The 23,567-nt window shown below is 42.7% G+C and overlaps 1 protein-coding gene across 1 annotated transcript; it reads right to left on the bottom strand.

Moving 5' to 3' along the window:
• Nucleotides 1–1,892: 1,892 nt before the first annotated feature.
• Nucleotides 1,893–12,631, bottom strand: meox2a (mesenchyme homeobox 2a). The gene is made up of 3 exons (XM_030103802.1): nt 11,489–12,631; nt 7,776–7,948; nt 1,893–4,794 (listed from the first exon to the last, which is right to left on the bottom strand). Exons 1-3 carry the CDS (start codon nt 12,048–12,050, stop codon nt 4,576–4,578), a joined length of 954 nt encoding a protein of 317 aa, XP_029959662.1. The 5' UTR covers nt 12,051–12,631; the 3' UTR covers nt 1,893–4,575.
• Between the last annotated feature and the right edge of the window lie 10,936 nt (nt 12,632–23,567).

Consider the following 23,567-nt stretch of genomic DNA (forward strand, 5'->3'; position numbering starts at 1 on the left):
AGAGCTTAAGTATTGAAGTTACAGTCTATCAGAACTGATTAATCCCTTCTCAGATGAGAAGCAGCCTTTAAGAGAATTCAACACACCAACAGAGGCTTTATTCAAAGAACATTAGTGGTAGTAAACAAACTGTACATGACTCATTCAGCTTTCTTTTCCTTGGGTTTTTAGTCGTTTGACCTCTGAATCAACGTAGAAAGAGAGACCGAACTCAGATGAACTCAATGTTAACTCACCATGAAGTCAGTATTATTGCTCAGGTAACTCACTGTTAGCATATGCAGCGTCTTGTTCAATCCTGATCCTGGATTTTGCACATTTAATATTTTAACTATGAATTAGTCAGGAAACTAATGACTTTACGATACTGAAATTTGAGCTTTAAAGTGGAAAATCTAAAATTTGCTTTTTCATTCTGCACAATAGAAGCATTCACAAAGAAAGAGCTGTGTCAGTCTTAACGTCTGTATCCAGCTCAGAATCACAAACTACACACACGAAGGACCCGTACTCAACCACACAACATCTCCTCTGTGAGACCACAGTGCTAACCACTGCACCACAAATCAATTCAGCTTGTTCAATATGAGTGATTTCCACACTGGAGACCGACTCAGCTTTAGTTCTAACCAACAATGTTTGCTACTCACTTTTACTTAGGTTACATTTATTGTTCTAAAAGCGCAGTTTTGAGAATTTTGATCACATTGATGTCAAACTGCAATCTTTCAGACCTGTTTTAATCTAAATCAGTGGTGTCAAACATAGGGCCCATGGGCCAAAGGGTTTTTTGAGGGGGATATTTTATTATATTTTTCACAAGAGGGTTTCATTAAAATTGGCTTCATGTTGAGATTCAGCCATTTTAAGCAGTAATTGTTTGGTTTTTAGGAAAAAAAATTGACATTTTCATCACGTATACACTTGGTCGCAACAAAGGACATTTTTAAAGTGTATTATTTCACAATTCTACTGCTCTGGCCCACTCAAGATGTACAGGGCTATATGTGGCCCATGAACTAAAATCTGTTTGACTCTCCTGATGTACAGAAACCTCTTAACCTTTTTCTGTGGACGATGTAGATATGGAAATATCTTCAAACCTGCACGCTGGCCATCACTACTGTGAGTGAAGGAGTGAACGTAAAGGATCATGTGAAGTACATTGAAACTGCTTCAGTTGTCAAATATGCTATATAAAATAAAGTCATTTATAAAATGACATATTTTTATACTAAAGATTAGATGTTCCGTCATTAAATAGCAATTTTGAATCTTGAATAACAAGTTGTGTTTCGTCTTGTGTGTGTAAGAAATGATTCATGGCCGCTCTACAAATGTCACCCGTCACACAGGTTAGTATTTAACCTCTTGGACTCTTTTTTATGGTGAAAACTGTCTATAAATAGATGAGTCTGTCTGTGAGACCAGCGGAGGACCCCTCTGGATGAGCCCCTGTTTGCAGGACCTAGTTTTGTGGAAAGTGGGTCTTCTCGGACTGTTGCGTCACTGCGAGATGAAGAGGTCAGCAGTTGGAGGATCCGGTCAGGCTGCAAACTTTGCTCAGTAGTGTCAATAATCATGGCTGCTCATGTGGTGCGTTGCAGTGACTGCAGGAGGAAACTGTGTATTTTTAGGTAACCGGGAGAACGTGAACTTACTCTGGAAGGTAGAAATTGATCTGACCTTCTTCCACATTAGAGATCAATGAAAACTGTGTACAGAGAGGAGAACCGGACCTTCTCAGTTGAGTTTATGCAGATTTCGAGGTTTGAGCTGAACTTTTCATGTGTTGCTGAGAAATGCACTATGTTGCATTATTATCATGATATTGTTGTGTCTGGACACTCCCTCTTCTTTTGTCACATTCTCACATGTATCAAAGGTCAGTTTTTCCAGGAAGGTTGCATCAACAAAAAAAAAAAATCGTAAAAGTTGTGCCTGCTTCTCTTATCTCTCATGAAACTTCCACTCCTACAAGAAGGAAATGCAACATATTCACAAAATCACAAAATTCATATTTCTGATGTCATTTTGAAAATACCTCCTGTAATTGTTGCAGATTGAAAAAAAATGCAACGAGGGAGACCCGCAATGAGGAACTTCAGAGGGAAGTTGTGACGGCTGCCTCAGTGTGGGTCCTTATAATGATTGATCAGATTATATTATATTCAGTCAGGAGTCAGCTTTTGATCAGATGGAAATTGAGTTATACTGAAAAAGGAGCCAAAAAGGTATGAAACCTTGAGTGTCTTCAAAACTGTTTAAATCTGAACATTTACACATGAAAAAAACATTAACCTTATGGAAAATGTTCATACAAATAAAGACTGAAAAACATCTTATCCCGAAACCATAAAGATACTTTGAGATTTACAACAGATTCAGTAGAAAACAAAGCTCACATTTCCCACCCTATTTTTGAAAATACCACCTAGAATTGTTGCAGACTTGAAAAGTTACTACATACCAACATTAAACTAAAAGTTACAGCGACATAAGAAACTGGTTTTTCATGGATTTGATTGAGAGTCGCTATGATTTTGACATAATTTTGATTAAATTAATTTGTGGTCAGGTTACTGTTGAGTTTGACTAAACGTTGCCTCCCACACCAGCCTAGGTGTGTTATTGGTATTTCATACCATGTGGATCACAGTCAGTTTAGAATTTGAAGAAAAGAAGTTTGTTTTCTCTCTCTCGCTCAATATCACATATTTTTGTTTCCAGTTTCCCAATAGCGTTCAGCTCAGCTCGTCTCAAGAGCACCTCAATTTTCAATGCCAGCTTGATAGTTCGATTCCCCGTCTTGCTGAAATTCACAGGTGATGTGAGAGTGAGCAGCTGAATTTGACAGGCTATGAAGCACATTTGAATCAGCAGTGCCATCTCTCTCAATGGCATCATAATCCAACCATTTTAAATGTACTAAAGCCAATAGTCATTATTGCAATAACAGTTTGTCAATAATCTGCTAAGTCATTACGTTTGCATTTAAAAAAAAAAATTGAAATATAATAACTGCTGCCAATATTATTTTTTTCTTTTTTTGCATGTATTGTGCAGTTTGTCTATCAAAAATATGTTCAAAATACTCATGATTATACTGTAGCATTTTCTCAGTTCTGGTTGTAATGAAATCTTTTACATTAGTGGCTTTATTACATTCAAAATGGCCCAGATCATTACATAACTGGCAGTCATTACGTTATTGGTTGCTACACACGTCGGAAAGCCTTTTGAAAAGTAAACATTTACTGACATTCAGCAGAGCCACACGGGGGAAAGAGGCGGTCATGCAGGTGCAGAAACAGCCGATATGAGGAGCCGCAGGTTTACACGAGCGTGTTTGGAGGCCGTCACAGTCTGACTGATCCACATGTTCTAATTTAGAGGCTGGTGTTATTTGCGGTCAGCGTCCACCGTATTTGGGAATATTCTGCACTGAATCACATTTTCTGGCTCCCGTTCCTCCTGCGGGCTGCTCAAACCTCGAGTGCACTGCGAGGTGTCTCCTCAACAAATTAGAATGCGTAATCACAGTGCGGTGAAAGACGAGATCAGGTCCAGAAATTATTTTCAACTGGATTCTGTAACCGAATCCCATCCTTTGCGGGTTTCTCCCGAGTCTTGGCAGCACGGCGGACCGACCCTGCCCCCAGGCAAAGGTGAATTTAGCATGCACCCACATCGCCGGCTTTCTACACTCTCTGCAGGGCTGAATGCGTTTCAGCTTCACTTTGTGGCTCACACATTCATCGCTTAGGATTCATACCAACGGATGACTGCATAGACAGAGAGGGGAAAAAAGCTATTCATAAGAAATTCCATTTACCACTGGTTAAGTTTTTATTCAATTTGCAACCATCCCTGAAAAAGATTGAATCAAATCCTGACTTCAGGTTTCAGATTTGTTTGCAAAATGTCATCTCCAGGTGGAAAAAGTGTCAGCTGGAGGACTGTCAGTGTTTATTACTGCTTGAGCTGAACAGTCTGGGTATAGAGTTATTGTTAAGGTAAGGCAGTACTGAGAAGTATTTACATGTCATTTATATTAGCTAGGCAAATTTGATTTCCTGGCACTTGATTGGATCAATGACTCAATTACATCGCAATTTACATTTTATACAGTGGAGACGGTTTGAGGTGCGGACTGCGTGTTCAACAGTGCAAATCAAATCCTGCTTTCTTCAAGGCAAATCACATGGAATGTTACAATCGTTCACCTAAATGTGGTTTCCAAAATGTATTGCGGTATTCCTGCAGCCAAAGCACACATCTCTAACGGCGATACATCCACATCTGAGGACAATCTTTAACCAATGGCACTCTGAAGTATTTCATCGTCTTCTCATTTGTGCTGTGAAATTTACATTTTTGCCTGCGCGAGGACTCCTCGGTTTCTCTAACTCTGTACATTTGTACACTTATTTAGCATCGTTGTATGACGATGGCGAATCAGCAAACAGCAGTCCTTCTAGGGACGGTCCAGGGACTGTCCTTTCAGGGGGGGGGGCGGTGGAGGCGGGGAGGAGGGGGCTGGGGGGTGGGGGTGAGCGATCGGGTGCGTGTGCATCATAAGTGAGCGTGCTCGGAGCTCTGGTCGCTGTCGTGACTGTCCTCGTTGGCTAAGGAGTCCGTGGAGTGGTGCAGCGCCGCGATCCCCGAGAACTCCGACGGCAGCAGCGTCCCCTTTTTCACGTTCACCAGTTCCTTCTCGCGGGCCGCCGCCCCCTGCTGGCCGCCTTTCACCCGCTTCCACTTCATCCTCCGGTTCTGGAACCACACCTTCACCTGCGGGGTTGGACAAAAGGCGTCAGGGTCGCTGCTCCCAAAGAGAGCGCACAAAAATAATCAACTGGCAAGTAGGAGGCATATATTGCTGCTCGACGGCAACTTTGTCTCAAACCTTGGCAGCTTTCTGAGCGGCGGCAATTACGTGTGGATGTGCCGTTCCATCTGCCACTTGGCGTCTACCTGTTTTTCCCTGACTCAACAGCCTCGGCCGTATTTACGTCCCCCAGACTGATGATTAAGCTGTTGCTTAAAACGGTTTACACGTCAAGAAGCAGGCGAGGCTCCCTGAGAGTCGACACATGCGCCAGGATAGGGGAGGGAGGAGGACGGTGGGGGGGCGAACACAGGGTGGGGTGGGTTTATTTTTGGGGAGTGTCGGCCCCCGGGGGGACCGGGCGAGCGGTCACATGGGCGGGGGCGTTAGTTGACAGCACAAACGTTTGTCTTGAACGTCGGTGGCGGACACTGCCGGGGCACCACGTCGGATTCTTTACAAGCCGGGGGGCCTTTTCCTGCAGCAAAGTATCTCCTATTTATGGCTCCAGTAATAACTCAGACTTCACTCTGAAGGTGCATGTGTGCACAAGAGCCCCGGCCTACCTGCGCTGCCTGTCAGGTAGCTGAGTGGAAAAAGAGATTAAATTCACACTTGCAACAAATATTCATACTTTTAATCTCAGTTACTTTGGCAAAAGTCCTTCTCTAGAGGTTTATAGCGGCTCATTTCAACCTCTTATGGCCAAGAGAGATTGATTTAGTTGCACAAAAGCATAATGAGGGGTTTTCTGCTACCTTTATATAAAATAACATGTTATATTAGTGTTTTTTTTTGTTTGTTTTTTTTGACAGTACTGAGAAGATTATTATACAACTGTGTGACACACTGAGGAGTCTTGTTTGTGAGCTTACGGCCGTGCTAAAGAAGTCCTCTAAATATACAGTAAATATACTGTACAGTCTCTTGATGTATTTTTTTTAACTCTCTTGATATCTTATATGGAATAAAAGTGATTTATTGTGAAAAGTATTCGTGCTCTATCCTATAGAAATGTTCGTGAGAATCAGAGTTTTTTTTTTCTTACCATGCAAAACCAATAAAAGCTTTGGCGCAATTAATTGAATATACTGTATGTCACACAGAAGATCATGGGTATTGAATTTATTTGAAAGTTTAAAGAGGCTCGAGCTGCGCTCAGTTTATCTAAAAAGTTGTTGTTGTATTGGCTACTCTTAATGGTGTTGCTGCTTTCCACATCACACTTTACCTACTTATTTGAAATGAAATTAAAATTAGTATAGAAAAAGTATTCTTGTGGGTCTGAGTTTTGAAGTCCCACTGCAGCCACCTTTGAGCCCACTCCAGTTTTCACAGCCTACAAAGACATAACATCCATCAGACTTCTCCAAACAGCTCACGCAGCATAAATCAAGCGCCGTGGCCAACTGATTGCATTGCCAATATTTACCTCAGTATCTCCCGCTGTATATTTTCCCCTGACAAAAACTGAGGTCACACGCATGCGGCATGAGCTAAAGAAATTTCATGCACATTTTATGCTGCTTGGAGCCGCAGGATGATTAATTGTAACAGTCTGGAAGGAGGCTGAAGTGGAATTATGGTGGCAAAGTCTGTGCTCAGTGGCCCCGCAGAGTTAACGGGAGTTTTGCCTTCTTTGGAGTTTTTTTTTTTTTTTTTTTACTTTTGAAATGCGAAGCTATCGACATGGTTTATGGTGCATTTGTCGCAGTTAAGGTTCGCCTTCAGACTGAGGAGTCTGAACGTGAACGTGCAGCTCTGCAACTTTACTGATTCTTTGAAAACCTCTTCAAACAAACCCCTGTGGACATTTTTATTCCCCCGCAATGACAAACTTTAGTGTTAAGTCTTCTGTGCAAAGGATTTTCGCATATTCTTCTCTCACATATTCTGCTTGACACACATCAGGTGTTGATTCTGGTGTCAAATTACGCGCGCTCGACGTTGCATGCCAGTTGCTTCTCACAGGTTTACAGAAAAGCAGGTTTTCAGGGAGGGGGGAGCTTGAAAAGGGTGTTAAGTGTGAGGCCGTGCAATCTTTGGTTTTTTGATCTGTGGTTAAACAGGAAGCGAACACGTGCGTAAGGAGCCTGTTGGAGCCCAAAGCGGTTGAAAGTAAAAGCAATAATGATAGTTTTCTCACAGTAAGCGGTTCTGTTCAAGCAGCTTGCTCCATTAAAAAAAAATGGAATGGAGCCACTGCTCTTGTTATTAGTTACACCTGCTGTTTGAAGGTCTACCAGAGTTATTATTCCCCTCCTGGGGATCCAAGCTGGGTTTGTAGGCCTGGATGCACTTTGCCGACACACTCATTACATTTTATTTTAATACAGCGTGACATTTGATATTTGTAAAATGTATATTTTGATGATCTTTAGCTGTAATTCCACGTCGGGGCATCACCCGAAAGTGATATCTCACTCCGGTGCCGTCTTTTCATTCGATCCACACTGTAGCGTGCTACGAGAAATCATTGGCAAGGTGTCAACTAAGTGTGAATTACAGCTTCCAAACGGGTGTCACAGAAGAACAGCCTCCACGCCGTTTCCTTCCCCCGAACCATTTGTCTCCTGTTATTTATTTCATGTGCCTGCGTTTTACAGCGAGCGGCCCACGCTCGGAGACCAATTTGTGCTTTCAGAGGTAGTGGGAGAGAGGAAGTGACTTGCTAGACAGCATTTCCTCCAACCCGTCTCCCCGCGTCGGCCTGAAAGAATAGACAGGAACATCTGGAATATGATAGTCCCGTCACACAGCCACATCTGGAGCACAATAGCCCCTCGCACCCAAGTTACAAAAACACAGTAGCGAGCCGAAAAGCCTCCTCGCCGTCCCGAGGCCGCTTCTGTTTTCACAACATGGCATTAATGTGCTAATGGTGGGGGGGGTTCGATAATGTCTACACCCAGGGGGAAACATGCAGCGCCGGGCAGGAACATACTTGTCTTTCAGTGAGGTCGAGGTTGACGGCGATCTCGTAGCGCCTTAGTCTGGTTAGGTAGTTGTGGTGGGCGAACTCGGCCTCCAGCTCTCGGATTTGCTCCTTGGTGAACGCCGTCCTCTCCTTCCTGGGCTTGCTGCTCACGTCTGACTTGTAATTCCCGTCCTGGGACTCTGAAACCAAACACCACACAGGTTTTTGCGTTGCGCCCAGAGCAGATTTATATGCAACCAAAATAAAAAATAAGGAAAATGTTATGTGGCAGGTGCAAGACAGCAGGGGGAAGAGAAGAGGCAAGGTAAGAGGAACAATGGGAGCTGTCAGTCACACTTTATTGTTCAGACGTTGTTTATGAATACTTTAAGTGGCTGGAAGGACTCATGGGCGGCAACACATGTGGGTCTGACTGTGGCAGCTGTGCTATTACAATAGGCTGGCTTTTATACTGCCAAGCATGGCTTTAATTTATCTCAGCCTTTAAAGAAATCTGCTGCGGGAACCTTACTTTTTTTTCAAAGCAATCAGCCGATGTTGGCTACCAGTAGTTGAACCACACTTCTGTGTAAATCAGACAATCAGATGGATAGATCGGGCTTAGTGTTGATTGAGTTTAAGCCTACATTATAAAAACTGTGGGATGAAGCTTTTGCTCCCAGGTTTCCTTCGTCTCCCCGGAAAAGTTCTTCTTGTTTTCCCATTTCCACAAAGTTTCCGAAGAAAACACATATGGATCATTCGCCTTCGAAAACTTTCCTATTGTCAGCAGCTTTTGTGGATTTTTTTTTCTTTTTTTCTTCTTCTACTTCTTTTTTTTCCCCCCCTTCAGTTGCAGCAGCGATTGCATGCTAATTCATCTGCGGTCCTGTTCTGCAGTGCGTGTTAATCCAGCAGTTCTGCGTCAAGCCAAACTGTAAATAGTCCCTGCAGAGCCAGGGCCACACTCGCAAACGCTGGAGAAGCTTATCTTCCCAGCTAGGATTTCGATACTCCGCGATGACCCCAACCGCTTCTGCTCTTCTGCCATCTTCCTTCTAATTAAAAGTTTTTGGGGAAGACGGGTGAAACTTCTCTGCAAAATTCTATTTGCATGTTGCAACGGTTTTAGCTCGCCGGGACAAAGCAGACTTTCGGCGGAGACTTTCCACATGAAATTTTACGGAATGAAACCGATGATCACTTGACCCACCGCCCCTCTCTGACCTTCCCTCTGCCTTCCCTGTAATTTCAACCCGAGTGTCGCTGACTGAAGCCTACCCATCCCCGCTTTCTCCTTTCTCCCTGGTAAACACAGACATTGTGAAAAGAGACATTAAAAAAAAAAAAAAAAAAGAAGAAGAAGAAGTGTAACACAGCCAGCTGCCCCAGAAACCAGCAGGCCTGGAGTTAAAAAACCAGCGGCGGGCTTTTATGACCCAGTCACTTCACCACAGCAATTAGGTCCCTGCTGTAACTTTCATCTCTCCACAAAAAAGGAGGAATAATACGAGAAAAATACACGCGAACCAGACAGGGCACGTCGTTTTAGAGTGCTGAAGAATAATGCAAAAATTACTGGTCAAGTTTTTTTTTTTTTTTTTTTTTTTAAAGGTGGAAAAACATGTCGGTTGTTTTTCACTCAGTGAAAGTTGTGACTTTATTTTTTTTTTTTAAATGTGCCTTGCACACAACAATGAAATCAAACACATCAACATATCCACAGTTATTTTTTGATGTTTCTCAGGCTCTTCTCTTTTCTTTCTTTTTTTTTTTTTTTTTACAATTAAGTAAGGCTTCACACACCTTTTTATTGTCCCAAAGCCTGTTAAGTTTTTAAGAGAACCACTCCCATGACCCAAAGAAAGAAAGACGCTTTCAGAAAGCAGATCCCCGGACTCATCTCGTTACCCTGCGGCCGTCCTTGAGGAAACAATCACAGCTGGGTATTAGGCACAGAAAGTCGAGATGCTTCGAGAAAAAAAAGAAGAAAAGACTGGGAGGTGGTAAAGACTCGAGCATGGAAATGAGTTCTCAGGTTTTGTTATTATTTCTGTATCTAAAGTCAGGTTTCACTCAAGTTTGGTGTCCAGATGGTGAAACCGGATCGGAGCTCTATCTCATGCTACAGGCAGCAGCCTGATATTTAGACAGCTGATCGAGTCAGCAGCCTGCTCGGCCCCCAACAATCAGCCTGATTGGCGTTAGCGACGGGGGAACGCACGGCACATGTAATGAGTGTGCAATAACTATTGTTACAAGGGAAGTGGGATTTGAAGGCGGCGGTGCAGTTTCACCGTGATCTGACATTGGAGGGAAAGAAGCTGTGTGTTGGAATGCATGTGAATGATGGGATATTTAGGGTGAAATTCATGAGTTTTGTTTAATTAGCGATGCAGGAATTTGCATACATCTGAGTGGAATCTCAGAATAAAATATTTTAATTTGCACTGGTGATCTCCAACCGGCCAAGAAGACTTCAGGTCAGTAAACAGACACCCTTCAAAAGTGACAGCCAGCATCATGGGAGAAAATCAGCCGTCAGGTGAAGACAAAGCGGCCCTCACACGAGACCAGGGTCGGCCGGCCACACTCGAAAAGACGGACGGCGAGGAGCGCGAGCACGCCTTTCCCTGGAAACTCTCACTAATATCACTTTCTCCTGCGAGAACTCCCGCGACCCGACCCCGGCCATTTGTCACGCCGTGATTGATTATTGTGGTGACTGCAGGCTGGGAAATGAGCTGCAGGTCAGCGGGGAGGTGTGATCCTGCGAGGTGTGTGTGCAGTCCTGAAAGAGCCGTTTGTCGTAAAATGTGTGAGGGGACGCGGAATTAAATGTGCGAGGGTTTAGATTTCATTAATTTGACAGTATTCCTAATGAACAACGCTTAAGATTTCACAGAAATGTCATATTTTTTTATAAATGGCAATAATTTAAGGTTGAATAAGGTTGAAATGAATAAAAAAGGAGAGACTTTGAAGTTTACAGTGCTTAGCGGTTTGAAAGGCTTTAAAAATAAAGCTTTTTATTGGCCTTTTAAGTAGTTTCTAGAGCAACATGTTGGAATATTTTGCGAAATATTAAAATAATTTGCAGCCCATTAAAAATGGAACTATGAAAAACGACAATCTTTAAGGAGGAATCAAGCATTATTTCCATCTTAAACATGTGGCACATTTGTTTATTTTCTCCTTTTGGTGCTCTGAAGTTCTGATTTTTACTGCAGAACTGAGAGAAGAGGGAAGCCTGCGTCTGCCGGGGTGTTTAGTGCGCCGCGAGGCGCCGGTGTAGCCTTTTACAATCCATGACATTAATTCTTTACTGTGTGCCTCTTTTTCTGCCCTCTAAAGAGTGTCGCAACAAAACAGATGTGAGGTGTTTTTTTTTCTTCCCCCCGTCTTTTTAAAACAAGACACAGCAGCCGTCAGTCGTGCCCACTCGGTTACGATTGTGGCCTTTTGCTCCTCGCTTCAGCCCGTCTGTCAGCCGACACCTACGAGCTGCCTTTCACACTCTTTCCTTTTTTTTTCTTGCTTTGCTTTTCTATCAGACTTGCAGGACTTTCAAACATTTGTGCTGTTGAGTGATGCAGATGTTTGCGTTCAGAGTGGAATTTCTTAAAACCCTAATATTTACGTGCAAAGACCTCCAGAGGATTTTCACTCTCCGGGTGGAGAAGAGAAAGACTCACTGCTCTGCTTTCTTTAAAAAGTTTCCCCCGTCTCCTTCCTCTTACCTGAGCTGTCGCTCTTCCTCTTGCCGTTCCTCTTCTCGGCCTCGGCAGGTGACAGCGTCTGCCTGCCGAAGTCCGCCGGCACGCAGGAGGCCCCCGTCGGGGCGCTGCCGCCGCTCAGGCTGGGGGTGCTGGCGCACATGTTGGGCCCCCCCGGGTGGCCCAGGTCCGGAGGCGTGGGCCCGTTGTCGTGGGAGGAGTGGGAGTGCGGGTGGCACAGGCCGTGGCGAGCGCCGCCGCCGCCGGGCGACGGCATCTGCGGGAGGTGCCAGGACGCGTGGTGCTGCGGCGCGTGGTGATGCTGCTGGGAGGGCAGGTGGCCGCGGTGGGGGTGGTGGTGGTGGTGGTGCTGCCCGGCGAACAGGCCGTCGTCGCCCGGGTAGCTGGAGATGATGCAGGGCGAGGGCGAGGAGGTGGAGGACGAGGACGAGGACGAGGCCAGGTCCGGGTAGGAGACGTGGTCCGAGCGTCCGTGGAGAGTGAGGGGGGACTGGGTGAAGGCGGGATGCAGGGCCTGCGCCGGGGCGTGGGGGCTCCGCAGGCAGCCGAAGAGTGTGTGATCCATCGTGTGCGAACACACACACACACACGCGCGCACAAATACCAGCCCACCGGTAAAAGGTGAGAAGAGAAAAATCAAGTTACTAAATCAACCGAAAAACCAAGCAAAAAGAAATCACAAGCGCATATCCGAGATGCTTCTCTTTTTCCTTTTTGGCTATCCCGAAAGTTTTCCCCTCAGTTTGGAAAAAAGTAGTCAGAGCAGAAAGTGTTTGGAAAGGGGTGTCCTGTGGTAATCCGGAGCGTGCGGCCAGCTGCCAGGCTGTACAGGATAAACAGTTAGCCCAGGACAGGCTGCAGAGGAGCCTCTCAGATGTCAGGAGGAGCAGGGCGCCGGAGCTGGAGCTCGAGGCTGGGAGCAGGAGGAGGTTCCTAGGAACTGCAGAACGAGGGGAGCCGGCAGAGGGGATGTTATAAATAGGGTGTAACGTGAGAGGGAGGCTGGGTCACAGACTGCATACGCGCTACTGACCACATACATCTGATCACCCTTCCAAAAAGCACAGCACAATAAATCTGCACTATTAAAATGGCTGAGCCTCAGGAAAGAAGGCAATTTATTTTGGACTTGGATCTGACCTCCGGTGGCCATCTTTCCTCTTTTTTCCCCCCTTCAAGAAAACAGGCTTAATGGCTGATGGGTGGGGCCAAGGGGGGGGGTGGAGGAGGTCGTATGAGGGGAAGCGGGAGAGTGTGGAGAGGGGGTGTCAGGGGTTAACTCAGCATGTCACTCTGTTTTTATCAGTTTTGACCCTTCGAAATACCGTTTCTCCTGTGGAAGGATGCTTGTTGCTTTGATGAATGTTTTCCTCCATTCCATTGTTTTGTCGGCCCCCCCCCATTTACTTTAAATACAGTACAGGGTTCACTCTTGGTTATCTTACAACAATTACCCGCTAACCTTCAAGAAGAATTACCAGACCTTAACGCAATGGAGCGTAACCAATCATTTTTCTTCTTTCTTTTTTTTCAATGACGTTTATATCAATTTGAAATGAAACACGTCATCAAACACAAACACGTTTGATTTGAGGTCACGTCGGTCAACCAGCTGCCTTCAATAAAAAAAAAAAAAAAATCACCACAAATTACCCACACAGTGTTTTCTTTATTAAAATAAAGCCTGTTATAAATCAATATGTCTATGTATTAAACTGAAGTTTCCTGGGAAATCCCTGAAAAGTTTGTATAAAAGATGACATATTTTAACCACTTGCGAGCTAAAAATGCATCAAAAACTCACATCAACACGTCGTCCGAGTCTCACTAAATCAGCCCGGCCGTAAAAATGTCATTTTGAAGGAGTGAAATGGAATAAAGTCCGGTAAACAGCTGGGATCGTGTTCTGTTATTTGTAATAATTGCTCTCCGGAGTGATGAATGAAGGCTCAATTCGAACTAAGAGGGATACGTTTAGAGAATTTCCTTTACCTCTGTTGAATTCTGTTGTTTCTAAGACAAACTGTGTGAACTGTGTGAAGGTCAGGAGGTTAGAAATAATCCAGACATGCAGGTCTGCAGCGCTGATGTAGGGTATATAAAAAAAAAAAAAAGATTACAGAGATTTAAAACTTATGTCAATTATGTACCTCTCATAATAATAAAAATGATAATCTCACTTCAGGTTTAAGACATAATAGACTAGTTTAGATAAGATGGTGCAAGATATCGAAATTAATCTTAGATTGCACGAGACTGGATTGAATTAGATTAGAATATAGCTACTTATTTCAAAGTATATATGATAATATATGAAGATGAGATTATAATAGATTAGGTAAACCTACGTAACCTATTGAGATTAGATTAGATTAGATGAGATTAAATTAGATAAACCTATATAATCTACTTAAATGACATGAGAGTCTAAGGAATCTAAAGGTGTAAAATGTTAGGATTAGATATGATTATGATTATGTATTGATCCTTTTGGCTCCGTCAGTGGAAATAAGAATTCAAGTCACAGCACAAAAATGAAAGGACAGAAGTACCGGCCACAACAATTTAGGTTATGACTAAAAAAGGAGTGTTAATAATAATTAAAAAATATTAATAGGAATCTATAAATGTAACAATGTGAATATACATTAGTATTTATAATAAAGCCATCTCGCACAGCAGCAGTTGTCACGGTGTTGATGTGTTCAGGGTTGTTTGCTGCTCTCTTCGATCCACGGTCCTTAAGTTTCCATCTGATAACAGGTTCACCGGTTCGATTCTGACCACCGACGGTCCGCCGCTGTCTCTCCATGACCGAGGTCCCCGACTAACCCTCCACCCCATCAGGAAGGCCATTCAGCGTACAAGAAATAACGTGAAACATCGCAGACAGATGACATGGAGCAATATGTCGACGCCGAATCGCAGTCGCTCACATGTAGAAATTAATAGAAACGTGGCGCTTCTGCAGCTGTCCGTGAGGGACGGTCACAATAACTCCACGCCCGGGGGATCCGGGCTGTGCCACAGGCAGCGTGTGGGTCGCCTGAGAAAGGAAATTAATTCCTCTTTGAGAGAAAATGACTTTAACAGATAGCGAAGCGGAGGCAGGCTGTAACTCAGTCGCTCGCAGCGGCTGTGAACGCAGCAGAGGCAGCTCAGCGGAGGAAAGGCACCTTAGGTGAGTGAGTGGCAAACTCTTCTACTGTTTATCTAACAAATTAAGGCTATTAGCAGGTTAGTCCAGGCTATATATTTGCTCTGGGCCTTGGGCAGGTATTAATACGCACGTGTTTCCAATCCGGGTGGCGCTGATGGCCTGTGGCGGGGGTGTTTTCAGCCCTGCTCTTTGCCCCATGTGGGCTCCATGAAGCAGAATTTCCCTCTGAATGAAAAAAAAAAAAGCGTGCAGAAGAGTGGATACACTGGGTCCATATTGTAAAGAAATATAGGAGGCTGTGAAGTTTTCCACTTCAACATCAATTAAATTTGATTTTCTTCATTTTTTTTCATAATTTTTCAGTCGGTTCTCCCTCTCTGAAGGTGCTTTTGCAGTACGAACTGAAGGAAAAGGGTCCAAAATTATGACGGATGATCTGACGAATTTTAAATCTTACCATTTATGTTGTTTTTCGAAGGCATGTGACCTGAAACTGAGCCTAAAAAAGATGGGGGGGGAGGTCAGGGGAGGCTGGCAGGGGGTTGTGTTTGTGATGATCCTGACCCTGTCAAGCCGACCGAGGTGGTGGGAGGTCAGGCAGGGAGGAGGTGGCGGGGGAGGAGGAGGGGGGAGGGGGGGACGGTACATTTTCTCCTCAGTCGACAGAAACTGAAGGTAGACCTGCTGCTCAACCTGTGGCTGTCACTCAGTCAGGCAGGAAGGATTACAGCCCCGAGCTGCACTCACCAAAGCAAACAGGCCAGCCGCCAGTCGCTGCTTTTCTCACATTCATTTGGAGTTTACATGACCATTTGTTGAGTGTAAGAAAGCAAACGGAACCGCAGGATACAGACTGATCGGTGCCTAAAGTATATAAAAGGGGAAAAAGTCAAATCTTTGCCTGAATGTGTCCTCAAGCTTGTTCTATTTATTTCTGTATTTATGATTTTTCTACAGTTTGCATTTCCTTCACGGTAAACTCTAGTGGAATATACTGGAAATGAGCTTTAATTTAATCTTAAAATGACTTAACTTGTTCAGAAATGACTGTTCATTTGAAATCCCCTGTCTGTGCAGATTTCAGGGCTTCGTATAAGCAGCTCTTGGTTTGTAACTGTGCAGAATTTTTTTTGTGAATTTATTAATGTTTTCAATTCTGTACATTAAAGTCACAGCTTACAACCAAAACACGAGAAAACTAAAGATTCTGCTAAATTTGTCCTTAAAATGACTCCAGACACATATCAGAAGTCAGATTACTTAATAATCCACGTCAGGAGTATGTAATCGTGAGTAGCTGCTTTCTGATACATGGTGTTATTTAAAAATGTTTGAAGGTCTGTTAAAAATAGTCGAGCTAGCATTTTTAAATGTATTTATATCAGCATGCATCTACTTTGCACTGCGTTTTGGTTTGTTTGCAGTCTGAGTGTTTATTCAGGAGGGCTCAATTAAACTGCGATTATAAGACACATGTTGTATCAACAGATTAGTAATTCCACTGACAGGTATCCTTAAACTGACATAAAGTGTCTGTTTCCTTAAATCCTCTTCTCTGTTCGGATTCATAAACTGGATTCTGAGGTGTAATGACTGATTTATAACACAAGATGTTGTGTGAAAGAATGTCTTCCTTATGTGCGATTTAATTTCTGTCGTAAGTCATACATTAAACACCTTTTAGTCTTTATCAATGAATACAACCACATTACAGAGTCAACATTTGTTGACTGTTTCTAAAAAGTTGAAATGAAGTTTGAGGAGAAAAGATAGTTTCAAATAATAAAAGAAAATAGAGAACCAGTCATGATGATGCTTAAATTTGTCCTTGAAATCTCTTAGAATATGCAGAAGATGTATTACAATTTAAAAATTACATTTAAGTATCTAAGATATGGTTTATAACAAATGAAATTACCAAAATATGTATGAATTTCAGATGTTTATGTAAAAATGTCTTATTAAAGATTTTAAAAGTCTTTATTTCAGCATATATTGCAGTGTTTATGCAATGTTTAATGCATCAATATGTTATATTTGAATTGTTAGATTAGCTTAGAAGGATGTGATCAAGAGTCAGGAACTTTTTTCAGAAGATCACAGTGAAGCTTCTGCTAACGCATTGTTAAAATATATTAAAAATATAAAAATCTCTCCAAATTAAAAGTTTTAAACTAGTTTTAACTAAGTAAAACTGATTCATAAAAAATCATACAATGTATATATGCCATAACTGAAAAGTTTTTTACATCTATATACAGATCTTTTAGAGTTTTTATGCTATTTTTGAATTGTGCAATCTAAGCAGTCTGAAGTTTATTCCACATAAAGAGGGGATCGCGACAAGTTTTCATACCTTCCACTTCAGAACTGGTGAATTTTTGCAGTTTGGATTCGAACCAGGTTCCCTCACATTCAACAGTCATAATCCACCACAAAATGCTGCTTTCCTCACCTACAGTCAGCAGCGGTCTGACTGGAGTGAAAATAGCAGGAAAACATGAACATAAAGCAGGACTGCGTTGGCAAAAAGATCAAACTGACATTAAAGCACACACACACACACACACACACACACACACACACACACACACACACACACACACACACACACTGGGTACATATATTAATTCTAAATTAAATCTTCTTAGCTGGTTTTGTTACGACTCAAAGCTCCAGTATTCTAAATTTAACAGCTCCGGATGTGTAACACGCTTCAGTGCAGCTGAGCTTTGATGCAGTTTTCAACTCCAGAGTGACTCTAATATTTAAAACGCACACGCGCGTGTGTGCGTGTGTGTGTGTGTGTGTGTGTGTGTGTGTGTTTGTGTGTATTAGATATTTTCTCCTTCTTAAGTCTGAAACTAATATGGAAACATTTCATGGCGTATAACACTCAGCGAGCTTCTCTCCGTGTATAAAACATGCAGCCAAGTGCATGAAGAGTGGAGCTGATGTGTTTGGTAGCGGCTGTAAAAACAAAGTATCCCAGCAATCATATTCCATGTAAATTGATGGAAAGCGACGGAATGTAAGCTTTCTAAAGTCTTTGAGATCAGGCCATTTTCTGTCAAAGGACTCGTGATTTCTTCTCCTTTAAAATAACTGATGGCATGAATATTCCATTTATTTTTTCATCACCAAGTATTTAATTGGAGGAAATGTTTTCAGATGCAGAGCAGCAAATGTGAAAAATGCGATTAAAATGGTGTAATTGTAACATATTTAATAATAATGCTCTTTTTATATGTCAGAAAATTCAATGGTGAAGTTCTTCTTGAATTAGCAGCCACAAAACTTAGTAAAGTTGAGGAAACAGGAAGTTTATAGTTGTTTACATTTAATAATTAACCATCCAGCAAGAGCACATTGGTTAAAATGTACAAATTGCTGGGAGTTATTTGTTTATCAGGCCTTTGAGGGAGCTTTGGCATAAAAGATAATAAGTCACACTTTACTTTCTTCCGTTTGGATTCTTAGTTAATATTTGCAGAAAAATTAAAGATTATAATCTGAACACAGTTGTTTTCGGTCTATCAGTAGACAAAAAGCACAAAGCAAATACGATGTGACTATTATTAAGAAAATTCACCAGGTGGATCAGTTAGATCAAGGCTGTCAAACACATCTCAGTTCAGGGGTCACAGACAGCCCAAATTCATCTTGAATAGACCGAACCGTTAAAATACGGCCATAATAAACTTTACATTAAAAGTTTTCTTTGTTGTGGTGCAAAATAATGGTGTTGAAAATGTTTAAAACAATCTTCTCCTTTAGCTGCTGCATTCTCTATGTTTTCCCAAACTCACGCTGACAGAACGGCTGTTTTCCCTGTTTATGATTTTAAGATATTGTGAGCAACCTTACGTACTGTCCAGTGATATGAAGCTGTGTGGACAACCGTGACTCTCAGGGAAGGTGAAGTGTGTATTTGTGCAGAAGTGATGTGAGATAATCATGTTTCGTATATTTGACACACTGAGTCCGACTGATAAGTTGATTCTTTCTGTATTGTAGATCGCATTTACTCTATCCGTCACACATTGTTAAATCTTGTCAGTAAAGATTCCTGAGTGTGATCCGGAGGAGGCATCGGCACCGTCTCTCGGTTGGACGGATACCAGAGCGGGGACGGCGGAGATGTTTGCAGCATTGAGGCGAAACATCTGCAGGCGGCGTGGAAACTGTCTTCGCCCGCTTACTTCCTTTCAAGCTTCAGCCCGCAGATTTACAGCCGCTGTCAGAGAATATTGTCTGTACAGTCGAGAGCGGCATGTCAGTGATATATGACAAAGGGAGACAGTAAATGTTGTCTCCGTTTACAGCTCGGTTTCATGACGAGAACAGCAGCCCCTCGCTCTCCGTCGGAGTGACGGCGAATCCCCCGGACGGCAGGAAAGCGCAGAGGGGGAAATGGTGACAGCTCCGAAAGCATCTGTCATTTTTAATCCCACTCGCTTTGGCTCCAAATGGAACAAAATGTCTATTTACTCTTCAGCAGCTCCTATGACTTTAACCTGTTTTGATTTTTTTCTTTTTTTTTTCGTTTTTTTAAGCAAGACAGAAAATAAGTTTCCAGTTATTTGTAAGTGAATTTTAGCTGATAAGTTTCATCTGTGTTCAATCAAATGGCACATGTTGCTTCTTTGGGCTGGTTATGAGTTTAGCTTGCACCTGGATAGTGTACGCAATGAAAATGTCTGTATATGCCCAAAACCAGACAATTATTACAAAAAAATGTATAAGATATCAACACAAAGCCAGTTTTTGATGAAACCTCCTGGGGCTAAACAGTGAAATGTCCAGAGAACGTCTCCTATCGCTGTTGCATTATGTCTTTGCTAACTCATGGTGACAATGTGGTTTTGAGGCTAGTTTACTAGCAACGAGGTAGCTAGCATTTTTACCACTTGATTAGGTGGTTTGGCAGGCCGGACTGGAATCTCTGATCTGAGTTCCAGAAAAGCATTATAAACTGAACGCTGAAAAGCTTAGAGAGGTTGCTAGTAATCAGTTAAGAAAAAAAATGCATTAATAATTTAATCAGAAGAGATTTAGATTGTAGGAAGAGGCACAACACACTTTCTATTGAAGTTCACAGATAGAAGTCGAGGGGAGCCAGCTGATAAAATGAATCTTACCACGATAAGAGCAGCATCTCTGCAGAAAGCAGAGCGAATTTACATCAAACACATTAAAACTCACTCAGTCATAAGCTACTCTAATCTTTTCACCTGTGAATACCAGCAATTTACATGATCTGGAACACTTGCCAAATACTCCCACTTCTTGAAAGCATATCCATTAAATCAGCAGTGTCAAACATGAGGCTCGTAGGTAAAAATCAGGCCACAAGAGGTTCCAAATCCATGCCAAAAAAAATCATCAAGCAAATGATTAAAATTTCAAAGAAAGATTTTGTTAAGACGCGAGCTGAGACGTGAGTGATGGTGCCATGAAAGATAGCTTAGCATTAGCTTCAAAGCTATTCTGTCAGGGTCAGTTTGTAAAAACGTGCATAAAACAATAGCTATTGTGTTTCGTACCAGAGGGTATGATATTAGCGTTGTCATAATTTTCCATGGTACTTATTTAGTTGTGAATTAAAATGGGCGTGACACCCCTGCTGAATGGATGGTGCATGCTGTGAGTCCCGTTAGTCGATCAGCTTCCACGTGTGTGTGTGTGTGTGTGCGAACAACAATCCGTTTTGCAATATGTGCAAATGTTTAGCGTACCGGGCCCTCGCATCCTGACGATGTTAACTCATTGTGAGTTTGGAAGAAATAATAATAAAATGTGACTTGACAGATAAAGAGTTAAAATTTAACAAAAGCCGTCACAGATTGTTAATGAGATTAATTATTCTCACACCTATTACTGATGTCTGTGTGAGAATTAAGTGTCTTTAGATCCTTTTTTTCCTCACTAAAAGCCTCAGCCGGCACACTTGCTGCTCTTAGGTGGCCATTTTCTGCCTGTAATGGCCCCGGACAGCCAGGGTGAGATCATCCTCTATAATGGGGGGCGGTTGGAGCTGCCTGGTGCGACGGTTCCCCTCCGCCTTCGGCTTGAAGGCACTGGAGCCCGAGTAGACGTGTGTGATGCTGTGCAGGGCCCCCGCGCCGAGGCAGACCGCACCTCAAACAGCCCGGGGTCGCCGCACCGAAACCTCCATTTAGATCTGGACCCGGTACAACCGCCAGAAAACCCCGAGCGTCACCGGCTTCAGCCGGCCGCAGCGCAGAGCTCGTTTCCTCCCAGACTAAATTTGTAAACGCCCTCCTTCGTTTTCTGCCCCCTTCACACTCCTCGCCATCTTCAAGCGTGTGGGGATGGGTGCCAGACTGGGGGAACGACTCCAGACTTCTCGATTTGTGAACGGACCCATTAGGAGTTTTTTTTTTCCCCTTTCTTTCTTTCTTTTTTATTATTTGTTTGATTGGATTTGCCCGCCCGGCCGCCCACCCACCACCCAGCTAAAACCACCCTGCACACTGCACTTCCTGCTGCACATGAGGCTCGCTCCAATCTCTGGCCACATTGCATCACTCCGCCAGCGTCCCCTCTGATGGTCCGGCTTCAACATGCTGTTCCAATAAGGCGAATCATTCAGAAGAGTGAAGTCAACCTTTTATGATTTAACGGCTTCCTTCTCTCTTTTGGTTCCTGGAGCTTTCTGGACGGTTCCCAGAGAATTTGTTCCGTGGAGTTGACTATAAGGAGAGGCGGCCTGTTTTCTGACTTACGTTCAGTGGACGTGTCGGGGCTGGTGAATCTCATTAACACTTAATTCGGACTCGGTGCCATCAGTTTGATATCTGCAAGGAGTGACGGCGGTTTATTGATCGGGTTTCTCTCGTAATCCTGTCCTGCAGAAATTAGATTTACAGAATTCCCACAACACCATACTGTTGACTCCCAAAACAAGGTCTTTGTCCTCTGTAGGACCCACACGTTTTAATATGAGAGGTCCTGTTTTGGACCTCTGGAAGTAAACTGTCACAAGCTGTGTTTGATGGGAAAATAGGAGGCTGCAGGCAGACATTTTCTCTGTTGATAATTATATATAATAGCATTAAATATATAGAAACTATGTCATAAAATATCAAGAATTCCAGTACTAAGTTAGCATCATGGGTGCAGCAAGAAGAGGTTTAACCCATTTCAGGGTAGAGTGATAATCTTTCTTCATAGGCCATAAATTAATATTGTTCCACGGTGGAAAAACTATACCAGGCTATAGATTTTTTTTTTTTTTTTTTTTTTTTTTGGGGGGGGGGGGCTTTCAGATTATTGTGTCATACTTTTTTAACATTACATTTACACCACATTGACCACATGTTTAAGTTTTTAATGAGGAAGGCACAGTGTGAATTGATGGTACTGAGCCTCATTTTCTTTTATAATGGCAGCAAACTGCTAAACTATTAAACAACTATACCATCAGCGTTAAACACGACTGGTAAATCGGGCCTCTCGGCTACATCTCTTTATTCACCCCCCCATTCATCTCTGTTACCACTTATACACTAAGGGCACATTTATTATGTGCCAGAATGCCATCCACCATAATAAGCTGCAATGAGACAAACTTGTTTTGTGTTAACAGAGGTGAAAAATGACAGCAAAGATCTAAATAAAGACATCTCAAACGGTAAAATCTAGAGCGAAAAGAAGAAAATGTGCTGAATAAAAACTGCATTTACAGCTGAATCATGGCGAGTACCACGCATACTAGACCTTGGTTGCCACGGTAACAGTGATAAACATCCCAATGTTTCCATTGTGAAAAACTTTGGTAGGTTGAGACATCGAAACTATTTGGTTTGGTTCAGGGGGAGAAAAAAAAACAACTTGTGGTTTGTGTTAAAACAAGCACATTTTCATGTGAAATGACACATAAAAATAAATGTTGCCTTCTGTCTCCACAAAGAGTCGCAACCAAGTCTCAAAGATAAAAGTCCTCTTCATCCAGCTGCCTGACCACCTTCTATGTGCAACTTCCTTTCCCAGTCGATTAGAAGTTCAAGTGATATTTTAACCGTTCTCCTTTGCTCCTGTCGTAACTGCTTTGACCACCAGGGGTCAGAATGCGTGTCAATGAGTTGCACAAGTGGTTTTAAACTGCCACGCGTTCACATCTGGATCGGCTGAATCTTAGAACAGCGAAGAAGAAAACGTCTTCACTTGAGATAATGAGGGAGTGATGTTTATTAAGCTGCACAAACTTTGATATTTGATATGTCGGTAAAATAGTGACTAACAGAGCATTTCATTTGTTTTCCTCCCGAGTTCTGCAGGAAAAAAAAAATCCACACGCAGTCACTGGATCATTATCCAAGGTTTTATGGTTATGTTTTGGTCAAGAAAAAGTCCCACAATGACATGAAAGACAATGTGTTTATTCCCATTTAACTAAAAACACTTTCTGAGCTTTTCTGAACTTTAATCAAAGCACTTTTTTTACTGCCTAACCCGAACCACAGACAGACCCGATCACACTGACTCTGCTCCGCGCCGTCCGGTTTCTGCGCTCTGCACGCTAACCATGTACAGCCCAGCGCCTCCCTGCAGATCTCACATGTAACCCCTTATTCCGTCAACAAAAAAAACACAATTTCACCGCATCTGTGAAGAAAAAACTGTTGCTGAAGCAATTATTCGTCGACAGTGAGCTGCTCAGTCTCTGCATCAGTCTCATTAAAACAAATCTGCATAGTAAATCACATTATAAACCTTCTGATAATGTGCACGAGTGTTGTTGAACTCTCTTGTTTACTCTCAGGGCATTTGCACAAACGAGAACTACTGTGCACTTTAGATTCAAAACAGCAGTTTTTTGGGGTTTTTTTCCATTTGGTCTCTCCTTTTCTGTTCTGTCCATCTTTCAAGTAAAATAAGAGATAAGACAGAATGACA

The sequence above is a fragment of the Salarias fasciatus genome, chromosome 11 (assembly GCF_902148845.1).
Source record: "Salarias fasciatus chromosome 11, fSalaFa1.1, whole genome shotgun sequence".
Lineage (NCBI taxonomy): Eukaryota > Metazoa > Chordata > Actinopteri > Blenniiformes > Blenniidae > Salarias > Salarias fasciatus.